We start from the raw sequence: 15901 nt of genomic DNA, 5'->3' as shown, positions 1-15901 counted from the left end.
ATTCGATTAAATAAAATTACTTTAAATACAATGTAGATAATTTTTATTAAAAGAATATAAATAGTACTATTTAGTAACAACAATAGCTACGTTTACAACGCGCAGATCTATTATGGTCCGTTTTCACGTTCATGCCACTTGCGCAAACAAGATTTGCACATGCAAATTTGCGCAAATAAAACTTTGGTGTATTCATTTTCGTTCATTTTAAATTGCACAAGTAGTTACAACAGTTATATTCTGATGTGTAGTGACCAGTGATTAGGGTGTGAGTTTGTGAGCATAGAAACGTAAAAATAAAGTAAAGCTATGAATCGGGAAGACGAAGTACTTGCAGTAGCTGCCGTTTTAATAATCAAGAAGTTGAGAGAGCCAAAAAAGCGGAGACCAAATAAATCTTGGATTGAAAAGAGAGCAACTTACTCTCATATTAATTTAATTCGAGAATTAGTTAATCAGCCAGACGATTTTCGTAATTACCTGCGCATGGACGAGACGACTTATCGAAATTTATTACATTTAGTTACACCAATAATACAAAAAACTGATACTGTTATGAAAAGTTCTATCACGCCACATGAAAGATTAACGGCGACTTTAAGGTTTTTGGCAACTGGTAGAACCTATGAGGATCACAAGTTTTCTACGTGTATTTCTAAATCCGCCCTCAGCAAGATAATTCCTGAGACGTGCGATGCCATTTACACAGTATTAAAACAAGAATATTTAAAGGTATGTAAAACTTTTTTTTTTTTTTAGTCATTAAACGGGAAACCCCCATTACAAAAAAAAATAAATTATAAAATACAGTTATGTCAATAATTAATAATCCTTACTTAAACTATTAAGAGTTAAAGAACTTAACTAAAAAAAAAGACTCTAAAGTAAATAAACAAAAAAAAAATATCTTTGTATTAACTAATAGATTAGGAACATAAATTCTCACTTGGTTTACCCATCAAACAACATATTAATTAAAAATATTAATTGAACAATACTAAGTATTCAAAATTTTCATTAAACTACCCTTAAAAGACCCATATGAATTGCCAAAAACATCTAGCCTCTCCTCCCGATCCAAAAAATCTAGAGATCTCACCAAAAAAGAGTTTTTACCATAATTGGTTCTATGGAACCCAATATGAAATAAATTATTTTGTCTAAGTGTTCTCTGAGGAATAGAAAATTTAACTTGGGAAAGTAAATCCGGACAGGATATAATACCATTCAACAACTTATAACAAGATAAAACAGATGTCAAACATTGTTCTTCTTTTATCCAAAGACAAAACTTTAACATAATTCAATATTTGGGAATAATCATGATTCGCAATAAGATCCAAATTAAACATGTAGTTATAATATCTTAAAAATTTGTTTTGCACACTCTCCAGTAATGACTTATAGACATTATACTGGGGAGTCCAGATAATTGAGCCATACTCAAGCTGTGATCGTACCAATCCCACATATACAGATTTGACAGCTTGCAATGATAACCCCTCACAATTTCTAAGCGTAAAACCCAACATTCTATTAGCTTTTACTACTATTTGGTCTATATGATTGCAGAAGTTTAATTTCATGTCAAACAGTATTCCTAAATCCTTTGCAACATCCTTTAATTGAAGTTTCTGGCCGTTAATTGTGTAAAATGATGGTATCCTACTTTTTTTCCTATGAAATGAAATTTGGAAGCATTTATTAATATTCAAATCCAACAAATTATTTTGGCACCACGGAGAAAGGCCATCAATATCTTTCTGTAAGAGGCTGATATCAAGTTCATTCATAATAACCAAGAAAAGTTTGAGGTCATCAGCAAACATTAAAAATTCACAATACTCCAAGACATCCCTAAGGTCATTAACAAACAAACTAAATAGCAAAGGAGAGCAGTGTCCGCCTTGTGGCACTGCAGAACAAACTTCAATCACCCTAGATATAAAATTACCAAGTTTAATCACTTGCTTTCTATCACTAAGAAAGCTAAGCAACGACTTTAGCAATCTATCAGAAAAACCTATATTTCTCAATTTTTCAATTAATAACAAATGATTTACCTTGTCAAACGCCTTGGAGAAGTCTGTATATACAGACACACTACGATAATTTCTGACATCATCCCTCGACCCTGATTTAAAAATAGGAGAAATATAACCTTCCTTCCATATGTCTGGAAATGTTCCAGAAATAAGAGACAAGTTAAAAAGTTTACATAGTAGCTGTGATAGTGCATATCGACAGTTTTTTAAAAGAATATTGGGGATTCCATCTGGACCAATCATTAACTTATTAGGCAAAGCCCCCAGCTTATCAAACACCTCAGCCAGACTTATGACAGGACAGTCAATATTTATTTGGCTAAAAGACTTTTCAGGTGGGGTTGTGTTTGCATTTGAATAGACTGCAGAAAAGTGAGTAGCGAATAAATCAACAATCTGCTGACCATCAGTTGCAACACTATTATCTAAAAACATTTCCCTTGGTACAATGTTAGATGCTCTTTTCTTATTAACGAAGTTCCAAAAATTTTTCGGATTACTAGTCAAGTTCTCATTCAAAGTAGCAAGATAATTTCTGTAGCACTCTTGACTTAACCTTTTACACTGAGCTCTCAGAACGGTAAATTCATAATAATCTCTTTCATCATAGGATAGTTGGTATTTTTTATGCTTACTTTTTTTGAGAAATACCAATCTTCTTAATTCGGTAGAAAAATATGGAGGAAAGCTAGATGTCTTATATTTTTTTTGAGGCACAAAACATTGTATACCAACCAAAATTTAAAATGTTATAGAACTCTGAGACCATAATGTTAATATCGCTATCATTAAAAATAGTATCCCAATTTATAGAAAAAAAATAGTCATTTAAACCCTGATAGTTCCCATTTTTAAAATCAAAATAAAATTCCTCAACTTTAAGTGAATCCAACATTACATTGTTGTCTACTCTAAAATTACAGGTATAAGAAATATGATGAATTGAGTCACAAAAAAGTGGATCTGGAGACTTAAAACATTTCATGGCGCTATCGTTGATAAACAGAAGATCCAGGAACACATCCCTGCTATTTGGCATATCAATCATTTAGTACATATTAAAAAAACCATATATTTGTGCTAGAGACACAGCTGGTGAATTTGTTGGACAGTCTACTTGGACCCCATTATGAGCATTTGACCAATGTACCCCTGGCAAATTGAAGTCACCCATCATGTAAAACTTAGTGCTAGGATACATAGAATAGATTTCTTCAATTGTGATGCAGTGATCACTATAGATATCATCAGAGGACCCTGGGGGAATATATACACCGCCAACCACAAAACTTGATCCTGAACATTTACATAACAAAAATAGCTGTTCAAAGTGAGATTCTGTCTTTTTAATGATTGAAGCTTGTATGTGATTTTTTACCAGTATTAGCACTCCACCACCTCTACTCTTTGATGTAATCTGCACATTTCTATCAGCACGAAATATACTGTAATTACAGCAATTAAGTTCTTCCGAAAAAATGTCCTCATTCAACCAACTCTCCGTAATAACAATAATATCACAACTTGAACAATCCAACATTAAGTTCAACTCAGCAATTTTGGTACGAAGCCCTCCCACATTCTGGTAATATATTTGTAATGGGGTATTGGCTAGTTTTTTCTCGTGTTACGTGTGTTATCTCTCAGGCTGTCTTTCCTTACAAGCTCGGGACATCCATTAATGTACCTAATGATGTAACTATCATTTTCTTCAGCATTCCTCTCATGCAGCTCAGTTTTTACCTTCCTAAACTGGTCTCTTTGCATCATCGTCTGATCTAGATTAATGCTGTACTTAGTCCCCGACAATTTTTTCTTAACTTTTAATACCTCTTTAACAAAAGCCTGTTCAGTACAGACCACTTTTAATGGCCTGCATGAGCCTGTCTTTTTAGTGCCAATTCTAAGAACTTTTTCAACTTTATCGAGTCCTCGATCTATCTTCATCAGCTTAAAGACATCTTGTAACGCTTTCTTGTCATCTTCGATTCTATCAGTTAAATCGGTTCGATTAGACTCATTTGCACCATAAATTAATAAATTTCTAGATCTAGTTGATCTTTCCTGCATCTCGTTGAATAACTGCTCGGTAACCAACTCAGCAGATTCATGCTTACACTTCTGATTTTTTACTGATTCCAGCTCCCTTTTTATAACTTCAATTTCTTTCTTTAGCTCTCCCACTTATCTTAAAAGGGCTGGGGCGCTTTTAAATGCTTCTCTGCATGGTTTACAGAAATACATCATAGTTCGTTTCTGAATGATAACAGCCCTTAGCTCTGATGCATTTAACCCAGTGCACCCTTTCGTGTTGTGCATAACTATGTGGCAGCTGTCACAAACCACTATTTTAGATCCGTCTGGTATGGGTTCATTGCAAGTGTTGCATAAATTGACCATGTTTTCGCCTTCCTAACCACACTTTCACAAAACTCCAAAAATACTTATAGATCCTGTACGCTAGTACTTGTGCTGAAGCAGGATACAAAATATTACTGATTACATACTTTTTAGTCAAAGTTTGATTAAAAAATTCACAAAAATAATGGGGCAAAATTTTTGTAAACACAACCTATAAAAATTATTATTAACTTATTTAAATTATTATTACCTTATTATTAACATATTATTATTATATCTACTGTACGCTAGAATTAGTAAAATTCGCTAAAAATTGTGCAGCAGTTTGCGATTCACTGTCTTCGTCTTGTTCAGGAGGAGGTAATTCAGAATTTCTTGGAGCTTTAGGTTGTTGACAATTAGATCCTGTTTGTGTAGGTTATTGACGATAATTAAATCCTGTTTGTGGGTGTGGAGAAATTTAATTTTTGATGATAATCTAGTTGATAAGGCGTTTGATTCTGATGAGACACTGGTTGTGGAATTTGTTGCTGATGATGCCATGTCACTGGTGAAGGTGGCTGATATGATGATGCAGGTTGCATTTGGTGAAAATATTGTCTTGACACCTGTGATTGTTGTTGCAGTTGTGTATTTATGGCACAGTGGCGATTTAGAGTTCCTAACTGAGCCTCACAAAAAACATCATTCATTAATTTCTCAGCGTGAATGCGTTGCTCATGAGAAAGTTCTTTTAATTTTGATGCCCATGCCAATCCAATATGATTGAACTTATCATCAATATTTGAAGGCACTGCAAAACGTTTCTGAATGGTATCCAAAATATCATATATTTGGTTGCGCCTTTTTGCTTCTCTTAATGATGACGCTTGTGATGCTGGACGAGGTGTACTTGGTTCAGAATATTCAGATACTGGCATGGGCGTGTGTGGTTCGGATAGATGATCATCAATAAAGTCCTGTTGAGTTTCATTAGTTTCATGTATTTTAGAAACCTAAAACCAAAAAAAGTACAGATTACCTATATGTATATTATAATAATTATTATACTAGCTTGTAACTTGTTTTATTACGCTATAGTTAGAAGCACGCAACATTATAAATAATATTATGCTCTTTTTTGTAGTTTCCTAAAACTACAGCCGAATGGAAGAATATTGCGTTGGACTTTCAAGAGAAATGGAATTTTCCACATTGTTTAGGTGCTGTAGACGGAAAGCACGTACAAATTACAGCGCCTCCTGGAAGTGGCTCATATTACTTTAATTATAAAAAAACTTTTAGTATTGTTTTGATGGGCATTGTAAATGCTAACTATGAATTCATATACTGCGATATAGGAACAAACGGAAAAGTATCTGACGGTCATTGTCATTGAAAATACTAAATTTATTAAAGGTTTAATCGGGAATAAACTAAATTTACCGGCTTTAGAAGTAGTTGTACCAGGTCAACCTCCTTTAAATTATGTTTTTGTGGGAGACGAAGCTTTTGCAACGAGACCCGACTTTTTGAAGCCATATAATCAAAGAGAGCTTAACAATGAAAAAAGAATATTCAACTACCGTTTATCTAGAGCTAGACGCATTATAGAAAACCCCTTTGGAATTTTGGCTAACCGTTTTAGAATATTCCATACATCCATTAATTTGAAACTGGATAATATCGACAAAGTTGTTCTGGCATGTTGTGCTCTTCACAATTTTTTAAGGAGAAATTCGGCTAACTCATATACACCTAATGACGTATTTGACTTTGAAAACATTTCAACTGGTGCCACTACTCCTGGACTGCGGACACAACCTGAGAATTTATTAAATCTCGCGGGCAGTCACAGTCGCCATCATAGTGCCGAAGCAAAAGATGTGAGGACAAGTTTTAAAAACTATTTTAATAGTAGTTATGGTAGTGTATCGTGGCAACATAAAATGATATATAACCAAAATAATAACGCAAATTAACTAGGTATAGGTATAAGTACATATTATATAGGTAAATACGGCAGCCCTATATACTTATATGAGTATACTATAACTAACAATAAATTGTAAATGATCTTTAAGAAAAACGGTTAAAAAAGTTAATAAACGAATGTGTTTTTACCTGAGTTTCATTTTCTTCGTCCATAATTGATAAAGTGCCTCTTGGAGTTTCCTGGTCCTGTAGGAAGCTCAATAACTCGTAGTATCATAAATGTGGAACATATATTTCTTCTGTTCCGGCACCGGACCTCTCAGATTCAAGAACCTTTTTTAGTTCTTTTCTATATGTGGTTCTTATTGAATTCATTTTCTTAACTACCGTATCCCTGGTTGCCTTTCTATCAACCGTTTGCAATTTTTCAACAAGAATTTCATATGTCTGTGATTTTGAATTTCTATCACTGTATTCTTTTGATTTTACTTTCCAAACACATGGAAACGATTTATAAAGCTCAATAAACTCCCCCATAAACTCTCTCTATTTAGTTGACATCATAAATTTACCCAAAATATCCGAAAACCCCAGCGAAAACACAGAGCAAAAACAATACCGAAAATTTAAACCCGGCGGAAACCTGTCAAAACAAGAAAACGGCGTCCAAGTGCATGCGAGCGATCGAAAACTGTGTTTAAAAAGTTGGAGTGTCGTTTATACGCTTATGCATTTGCGCCAACCACATGCAAAATATCTGATCGCGCTAGATTCACTCAAGTCAAGCTTTTTGGCTTGTGCAAGTGAACGACTTTGGTTTTCATGCAACAGTTTACTTGCGCAAATTGGGCATGCACAAGTCAATTGGCGCAAATTGCATGAGCATGAAAACGGGCCATTAGGTCCATGGATCAAATGATAGACTATTTTTATTTAGTACATCCCTGTTTACAAGGATGGATTTTGAGGGTTAAATTAGTGGAGGATTATCTCTAGGATCAAAATGTCAGCTGAAGTGAGTTTAGACGAAGAATTATAGAACAGAACCTCTGAATCTTTAAAAGTGTTATTGTTTAAAGATAATAAAAATAAACTAATGATTTCTTTTTCAAGGCTTAAGCTTGTCCTCTGTATTTTCTTCTTTATTTTTGTGTACAAAAATAAAAACCTCATAAGCTAACATCCAATAAAATGTCAAACTTGTCATTTTGGAACATCAAAATAGGTCCTAGGTGTTTACACCAAAAAAAAATTAATTTAATCTAAAAAAAAATTATTTAACCTGTTTGGGAAGCATCAAATTCGCGTATCAAATTTTAGTGCGCTGTCGTTTAAACCGAAAAAATAGTCCTCGTGACGTCCTTTGATCTAAGTATTAAATAATAACTGGCATAAGCTTGTCTTTCTCTAACACACTAGTCTTTTAAAAGTATTGAAGTAATCGGGTTAAACCATTTATCAATTTGAATGTAATAAATATAACTAGGAGCCCTTAAAATGAAGGAACGTATTAATTAATAATAAAAATATTATTTATTTTTAGTGCGTACGCTAAAGTAGGGTACATACCAAGTTCGCGAGCTGTTTTCGAATAGCTCGCGAAAATTTTCCGAGCTTGGTGTATACGCGTGTCCGCGAACAGCTCTATAGCAGCTCGGCAGTTCGTTCAGAGTTCCGAGTCGAGTCGGTACTTCAAAGGGTTTGTTTGCGAACAGGTGGCGAGCTCATTATGTGTATGGACGTTTACTGTTCGTCATTTAAGTATATTATTTAGTTTTAAAGAAGTACGCTCCGTTTTTATACATCAGTTTCATATCATAATATTATAGTAGTTTTTTAAATAAAAATGGACTGGTCAGAGGATGAAATTGTGTGGTTGATAGAAGAATATCGCCGGCATGAGAATTTGTGGAATCCCAGGCAAAAAGACTATAAAAAAATAAATTTAAAAAAAGACGCATACGAAGACATAGGCGTAATTTTGTCAAAATCAAAAGATGAAGTAGAAAGAAAAATTAGTGTTATTTTAGCACAATACCGAAGAGCTCCTCAGAAGGTTGAAAAAATGAAAAAATCAGGAATGGGCACAGAAGAGATTAATAAAGAAGTGTGGTTTGGATACAAACATATGGTTTCTTTTGAGTGGCAGATATATGCCAAATGAAACACGCGAAACGGTGAGTATTTTTTATTTTATGTAGAATTGGTAGATTTTTATACAGTGTGATTCAGCCAACTGAAATAAGTTCGATAATAAAAAACGTTCAACAAAAAATGAGCAATTAAAAATACAAATCGATCATTCTTTCGAATACGTCCCCATTTATTTGTTATCGAATTTATTCCATTTGGCTGATCCACACTGTATACAGCTTTTTTCATTCAAAATCACTTTGCCATGGAAGTCTTCTAACCGTAGAAAAATATTCTGCGAAGTTGACGTGACTTTATAGTAGATTTTCTTGGAATATTTCTAAAGCTCTGAAAGGAGTTCATTTCTGCTTGATCTCTTCTCCACGAGCCAGGAATTATTTCCATCGTCTCGTAATCTTCACGATCAAAGGCATCTTCAATCAATTTTCAATCATCAATTTTTTAATTCAAAGCAAACAATCTACAAAGGAGCATACACCTTTGTGTAGATAGAGGCATGCAAGTACTACAGTGGTAGCCTTTTTCGGTTCCAATAAAAGTGGCTTACGTAAGACGCGAAACACGGATGATACTATCCCAAATGAATTTTCAACTATTCGTCGAGCTCTACATAATCTATAATCAAATGCTCGTTGAGGGCTTCCTTTCAAATGCATTCCTGGGTACGGCTTCATTATGTTTTCCTGGAGAGGAAATGCATCGTCAGCAACAAAAACGAAAGGTGTATGTTGTTCCTGCCCTAACAATGCTGTTGCTGCTGGGAGAGATAAGGTTCTATTTTGTAGCTTTGTAGCCAGATCAGTGTTTTTAAAAACCCCTCCATCAGAAATTCTTCCCTGACATCCTACATTGGCAAATAAAAATGAGTAATCTGCCTTAACTGCTGCCATAAGAACAATGCTGAAATACCCCTTATAATTAAAATATTCGCTTCCGCTATTAAATGGCGATTGGAGTGTGATATGTTTACCGTCGATAGCACCTAAATAGTGTGAAAAGTTCCACCTATTATTATATTCTTCGGCAACCGCGAGCCATTCTTCAGACAAATCCGGAATCTGAAAATAAAACACAAATAAATTTAATTTGCTTAAACCATTGTTAAAATTAAAATCAAATAAAAAATTCTAGAATAAATTTTGTTTTAGGAGGCTCATCAGGATGCATCTGCCAATGTCGAAAATGTTGAAAAAATGCGGAAACAAATGACGTCGATGTCGATGAAGGGAATAGTTCACGTGAAAAAGAATTACATGTAAATGGCTCACCACGAAATGCAACAGAAAATTCAAAGGAAATAGGGAAAAAAAGAAAAAGTGTATTTACAAATAACAAACACGTGTCAAAACTCACAAAAATAACAGAAAATAATAACCAAGCTGCAGAAGCTTTCGGTATGCTCAAAACTATATATGAAAAGAAGAATGTGCCATCTGATGCTTGCTCCTTATTTGCAAATCATATTGCTATGAAGCTTAGAGGCTTTGATCCATTAACCAGAGCACATGTGGAGTTTAACATTAATAAAATAATTTATGAAACCGAAATTAGCATTTTGCAATCGCAAACTTCATCATCAAGTGTATCAAACCTTAGTAGAGCCAGTTGTGTGGCTTCGCAACCACAGTCGGCAATCTCTTCACCCTCCACAACTTATGACACGGAAATTAACACTCTCGATTGGCAGCACTCTCAGCAGCATTTCGGGTCATCATTGCATGATGCAAGTAGCAGTTCATCTATGGTACAAAAAGATTACCCCATCACGGTCACCAATGTCGTCTTCCCAAGAGGAAGCAGAACATTTTAGCATTACTGATTACATTATTCCAAAAAACTATTTTAATTTATAGAACTTAAATTAATGTACATAATATTATTTTGTATTTTAAAATAAATACATAAAAATGTAAAATAAAATTTCTTACCTTTATTAGGTTACTCAGAGCTCCAATTAAAGCTTCACATACGTCTGATACAATTGCAGAAATACTTTGCTTGGAAATTTTGAATAAGTACATGAGACTTGTATAGGAATCTCCTGTTGCCAAAAATCGTAAAGTTAAAGCCAATCTTTCTCTGGATGAGATACACTTTCGATAATTTGATCACATTTGATAATTGATATCTTGTTTTGATATCATTGGTTCTACTAGAACCAAGAGTTTTTTAAAATCTGGTACGGACATACGGCTAAAATTTCGAAATAAAATTTGGTCCTCCATTTGTAAATCTCTAAGCAAAGGAACTCCACCATATTTTAAGCGATTTTTAAATAAACTTCTTTGCCACCAGCGTCTGGTCTTGATTTTCTTTTTTTTTTGAATCAATACTTTGTTTTATTAATACTAACTAATAATTACTTTCTTTACTATTTTTTAGTAATTACTAATTACTAAAAAATAGGCATTTATTAGATAGCAATATTAGATAGCAATAATAAGCAACAAATAGCAATTATTAGATCACTTCCTTCATCGCTTTCCAGAGATGACATTTTTCTTTAATTTATGTAAATTTCTAATGACAAAAAGAGAGATTCTAGATTTAAATATTTTTTTTTTATTATTTCGAACACTCAACGAACTTGGCCGAACTGAGCACAGGACTGAAACTGTATGAACTCATCTTTAGTGTGGACGATGCGCTCGCGAGCTGCTCGAGTTCAATTCGGGAGCTGCTCTGGAACAGCTCGCGAACTCTTTATTTCGGTCTGTACTTACCTTAAAGCGGTGAATAAAAACAGACTAATCTAAAAAATAACGTGTTAGATAAAGAAGGATTTATCCATTTGTTTTTCATTCGTCATTTTCAAGTGGTTATAACTTTACGTCATTTATTAGATGGCGCTTTTAAATTTAAAATCCGACGTTTCGTCTTTCAGGAGCTTAATTTTTAAATACGGATCTTGAATTTGTAATCTTTACCTCTGATTACCTTAAACACGTTCATCTGATTTCCATCACAATGTATGTGACAGAGATAAACTTATGGCGAAAACCATCTGTTAAATAGAGATGGGTAAATAATTATATTTTAAATGCCTTGTTTCATAGACACATTTTTCAATGAGTTTCTTATTGTGTTTATCAGTAGATCCAAGAGAAACAATTAATGCAATTTTGAAAATCTGGGAAATCATGGAATTTCTAGGTAAAAAAACTCAATTTCAATAAACGAATCTCTTTGTCTGACATATCAATTTAGACAAGACAAAGTTATGTTGGAACGAATATGTGAGACAGAGATAGGTCGATAATTATTTCGAATTATCCGCTTTAAAGAAGCTTTGACAGGGAAATTGCTTATATCTTCTTTGATAGTCGATTTAAGCGGATGACTATGGCAGAATTAAACTATAAATAATTACCTAAATTAATCATTTAAAATTTTTCAAGTAACGTTGATGGTTTAGGCGATGGAACCATTTGAATTTTGCTTCCCGTTATAGGTCCGCGCTGCATCGAGTCGGAGTTTCTGGTCGATAACTCTTGACGTAATAGAGGAATAAGCATTAGGAAAAGCTTAACCCTGGAATGCTACTTGGTACCCCATCATTAATCATATCTCAAGTAAAATGGAAGTGGGCGGGGGAACGAACGCCGACGTCTTATTAGTTTCAAGACGCGGCAAGTCAATTCGCGTGCGACAATTGACATTGGCACACGGTTTTTTCTTTTCGAGATTTGTGATATTTGAGGTTAGCGCGTACCCCAGTGTAGCAGTTTAGGTTAAATATACTCTGTGATTATTTCGCTTCTCAGTAGATTTTGGTTATTATTATTATATGAGTATCTATTTTTGAAAAATATTTCTAAAATATGTCTATAATACTTTGAAAATATTTTAGTTTTTTTTTAAGTTATTATATTTTTCTTTGTTTTTTAAGTTATTATTGATTTTCTTTGTTAGGCTGCACGAATAATGGCTAGGCAGAAAAAGTTCTTCGACCTAACAAAGCCTGAAGATGTCGGAGAAATTCATCGCATTCTCTATGAATCTGATTCAGACAGTTTTTCGGATGACAGCGAGGAGGAAGATGCCGTTATACCTGATTTTAGAGAGGAGCCAGAAGAGGATGAAATACGCGGCAATCAAATCAATCTTAATTCTTTGATTGCACCAGAACAGACTCAGGATACCTTTCCATCTGATACAGATTCGGAAGATGACAATATACCATTGGCAGAAATACAGGCGATCAACAGAGATATGGTGGAAATTTTACCAGTGCCTACCAAATTAAGGGGTAAAAATGGGTTTATGTGGTCAGGTAAGAAAGGCGCAATTCATCGTTCACCAAAACGAAATCTGGTTTTGCATTTACCTGGAAACAAAAACGAAGCAAAACATATAACATCGGAAACTGAAGCTTGGAAATTATGTTTCACTCAACAAAATCTCGATAAAATTACCCAATAAAATAATAGCGAGATCCAAGTTCAACAATTGAAATATTTAAATAAGAACCATGACCAAGATAGTGATGCACCTGTTATTACGCCAGTAGGTAAGAGACCCTCTTGGACTAAGGATACAAACAGCATTGAACTCCAAGTACTTTTCGGGCTATTTTATTATGCCGGTGTTATGAAAATGGCCGGAGTTTTAATCAAGGAACTATTTGATAAAGACACAGGAATTCCAATATTCCGTGCTACCATGCCCGAGGCACGTTTCAGGTTTTTGGTAAACTGTCTTCGCTTTGATGATAAGCAGTCCAGAGCTGAAAGAAAAGAAACTGATAAGCTTGCAGCTTTTCGAAAGGTAGTTGAGAGGTCAATCGTTAAAATGAAAAACCTATATACTCCTTCAGAATATATTACAATTGATGAACAATTGGTTGGTTTTAGAGGGCGATGTCCTTTTAAAATGTACATTCCTTCAAAGCCCGATAAATACGGAATCAAAATTGTGTTGTCCTGTGATGCCCAAACAGCTTTTGCACTTGATGCTGAAATTTATATAGGAAAAGGTTCCACACCAACTGATGTTCCTGTAGCTCAGTATTACTGTAATAAGCTAACCAGTTCTGTCCAAGAAACAAATAGGAACTTGACCATGGATAACTGGTTTACTTCTATTGAGACCGCGAAACATCTTTTGGAGAGGAAAATTACCATTGTTGGTACTGTGAGAAGAAATAAAAAAGAAATTCCTGAGTCGTTTTTGGAACTCAAAGAAAGGAATCAAAATTCTGCCATGTTTTGCTACAGTGGACATCTGACACTATTATCATACTGTCCACCTAAGAGTGCTAAAAAAGCAGTAATTGTGCTTTCAACAATGCACGGAAAAGGTGATGAGCCATTTACGACCAAGTTACCAGAAATTATTCAATTTTATAATTCTACAAAAGGAGGAGTGGATACCTTAAACCAGTTGTGCCACGCTTATTCTACTGGTAGAAAAACACGTCGCTGGCCATTATGTCTGTCCTATAATTTGTTGGATATTCTGGGATATAATTCAATGATTCTTTTGCGTGGCTCTGGTGAAGTGAATAAAGAAATTGTAAAGCACAGGAGAGAATACCTCAAGAAGCTTGCCCTTGACATGATCAGACCGCACATGATGAGTCGTTTGGAAGCTCCAACTTTAAGGCGCGAACTCCGTGAAACTATATGTAGGGTTCTTAAGATAACCACTTCAGAAGAAGTACCTACTAGGCTTACAACAACAGTGGGTAGGTGTGTGCTTTGTCCCAGAAGAGAGGATCGAAAATCGAGAGTAGGCTGTGCTGTATGCAAAAAGTTCGTGTGTTTGCAACATAAAAAAAAAATATGCTCAGTGTGTGCCGCATGAACATTTTATTATGGATGTGCGTTAAAAGTGTTCTTAATGACTCGGTTTAAGTTATTATTTTTCTATAAGTGAATAAATTTTTCGTTTTTCTAAAATAGGACGTGTTTTATTTGGGGTACGGTTGTACCCCTGTGTAGCAGATGCAGAGTCGGAAATAAGTGTAGCATTCCAGGGTTAAAGCAATTTTTATACAAAAAACTAACTTTAAAATCTAGATATATCTCTCTTTGTCTCACATATTAATTGAGCCATAGTTTTATCTTTATTTTATTTTTTTACAGCACAATAAGTCCGATTAGGACAAACTTATTGCGAAACCATTGAGTAAGACGGAAACGAGTAGATAATTATTTGAACTTTATTTTTTTCACACAAACGTACTTTTTAGACAGTGTCTTATTTTAAAAGACCCCAACAATTTGAAAAAAATTAATAAACCGGAAAAATTTATAGACTGGCTCATAAATTTTGTTTTTTATCATTTTTTTTAGTCAAAATTCCTTACTCACCCTCCAAACTCCCATTCGGAATCGATAAACGGCCCGGGTCTCAATATAACGAGCAAATCCTCCTCACGGGCCAACTCCAAAAACGCCACCAAATCTAAAAAACCACCGAAATCGTCACTCGGCACGACGTTTCGTCCGAAATCGAAGCGACCGTCTTCAGGCTCGTGCAAATTCCACGGCACGTACGTTTCGACACATATCAACCCTGCTGCGCGATATTTCCTTAAACGATTCTGCCAATAACTCTTAGGTACGCGAAAATAGTGCAAGGCACCACTGAAAATTTTAATTTTTTTATTGTTTAGGGTGAAATAGGGTTGGCGGTCACTTAGGCCGGCATGAATGCCTTCGGAGGTGAAATATTCGTATAGGGTCGGTAAAGTTGTATTATTCCCCATGTAGGCTGAACAAATTATTGGTAAAATGCTGAGAAGGAACGTAAGGAAACACATTTTGCATCTGCACTGACAACAATTTATTTATAAACGCACCCGCGATAAAGACCGGAAGGCGATTGTTTATTTACATGTTGATGACACTCTTTATCTCTTTTCAAGGGCACATTTCTTAACATTCTTTAAAAATTTCAATGTCACATGATTGACGTTCACTGTCTAACCGGAAATGTTACAAGAAATTGTAAAAAAGCACTTTTCTTAGCCAATTATGGCTCAAAAAGAGAGCAGCGATAAGGTAAGACCATCAACCTCTGATATATTTGTCTTTAATTACTCAAAACCTTGTAATGTTTATTAGTTTATTGCGGTTTAGTATAATGTCATAATACTGGAGAGCGTATGACCGGGAATATTAATTATGTTTTGGCCATAATTGTAGAAGAATGGCTACACAAGTGCGAAGGCTTATTTCTTGTAAAAAATTTTATATCGGTAACAATTCGGTACTTTACAGACTTATATAATTATCCTTAATACTTTCTACTTATCTATCTAATAATTATAATCAATTTCTGAAAAGGAAGAAAAAGAAACGGTTGACAGATATCCTTAAAAAAGAAGAAGATAAGAAGAAACGTTTGACTCAACTGCCTCTAAGGAATCAATAAATTCTTCCAGGCATTTGACGCCCTTAAAAAATAAGAAGATAAGAGAA

The 15901-nt window shown here is 34.4% G+C and overlaps 1 protein-coding gene and 1 pseudogene across 1 annotated transcript in view; both read left to right on the top strand.

Annotated features, from left to right (window-relative positions):
• Nucleotides 1-260: 260 nt before the first annotated feature.
• On the top strand, nt 261-6367 carry LOC126749560 (putative nuclease HARBI1; annotated as a pseudogene).
• Nucleotides 6368-15336: 8969 nt separating this feature from the next.
• LOC126749555 (putative leucine-rich repeat-containing protein DDB_G0290503) overlaps nt 15337-15901 on the top strand; it is a 74290-nt gene continuing 73725 nt past the window's right edge. The window contains exon 1 of the mRNA XM_050459271.1: nt 15337-15481. Coding sequence (XP_050315228.1) covers nt 15455-15481 — 27 coding nt within the window. The 5' untranslated portion in view covers nt 15337-15454. The remainder of the gene's footprint in view (nt 15482-15901) is intronic.

The sequence above is a fragment of the Anthonomus grandis genome, chromosome 2 (genome assembly GCF_022605725.1).
Source record: "Anthonomus grandis grandis chromosome 2, icAntGran1.3, whole genome shotgun sequence".
In the NCBI taxonomy this organism is placed as follows: Eukaryota; Metazoa; Arthropoda; class Insecta; order Coleoptera; family Curculionidae; genus Anthonomus; species Anthonomus grandis.
Note: the sequence above shows the minus strand (reverse complement) of the source record. Positions and strands in the feature narration are given on the sequence as shown.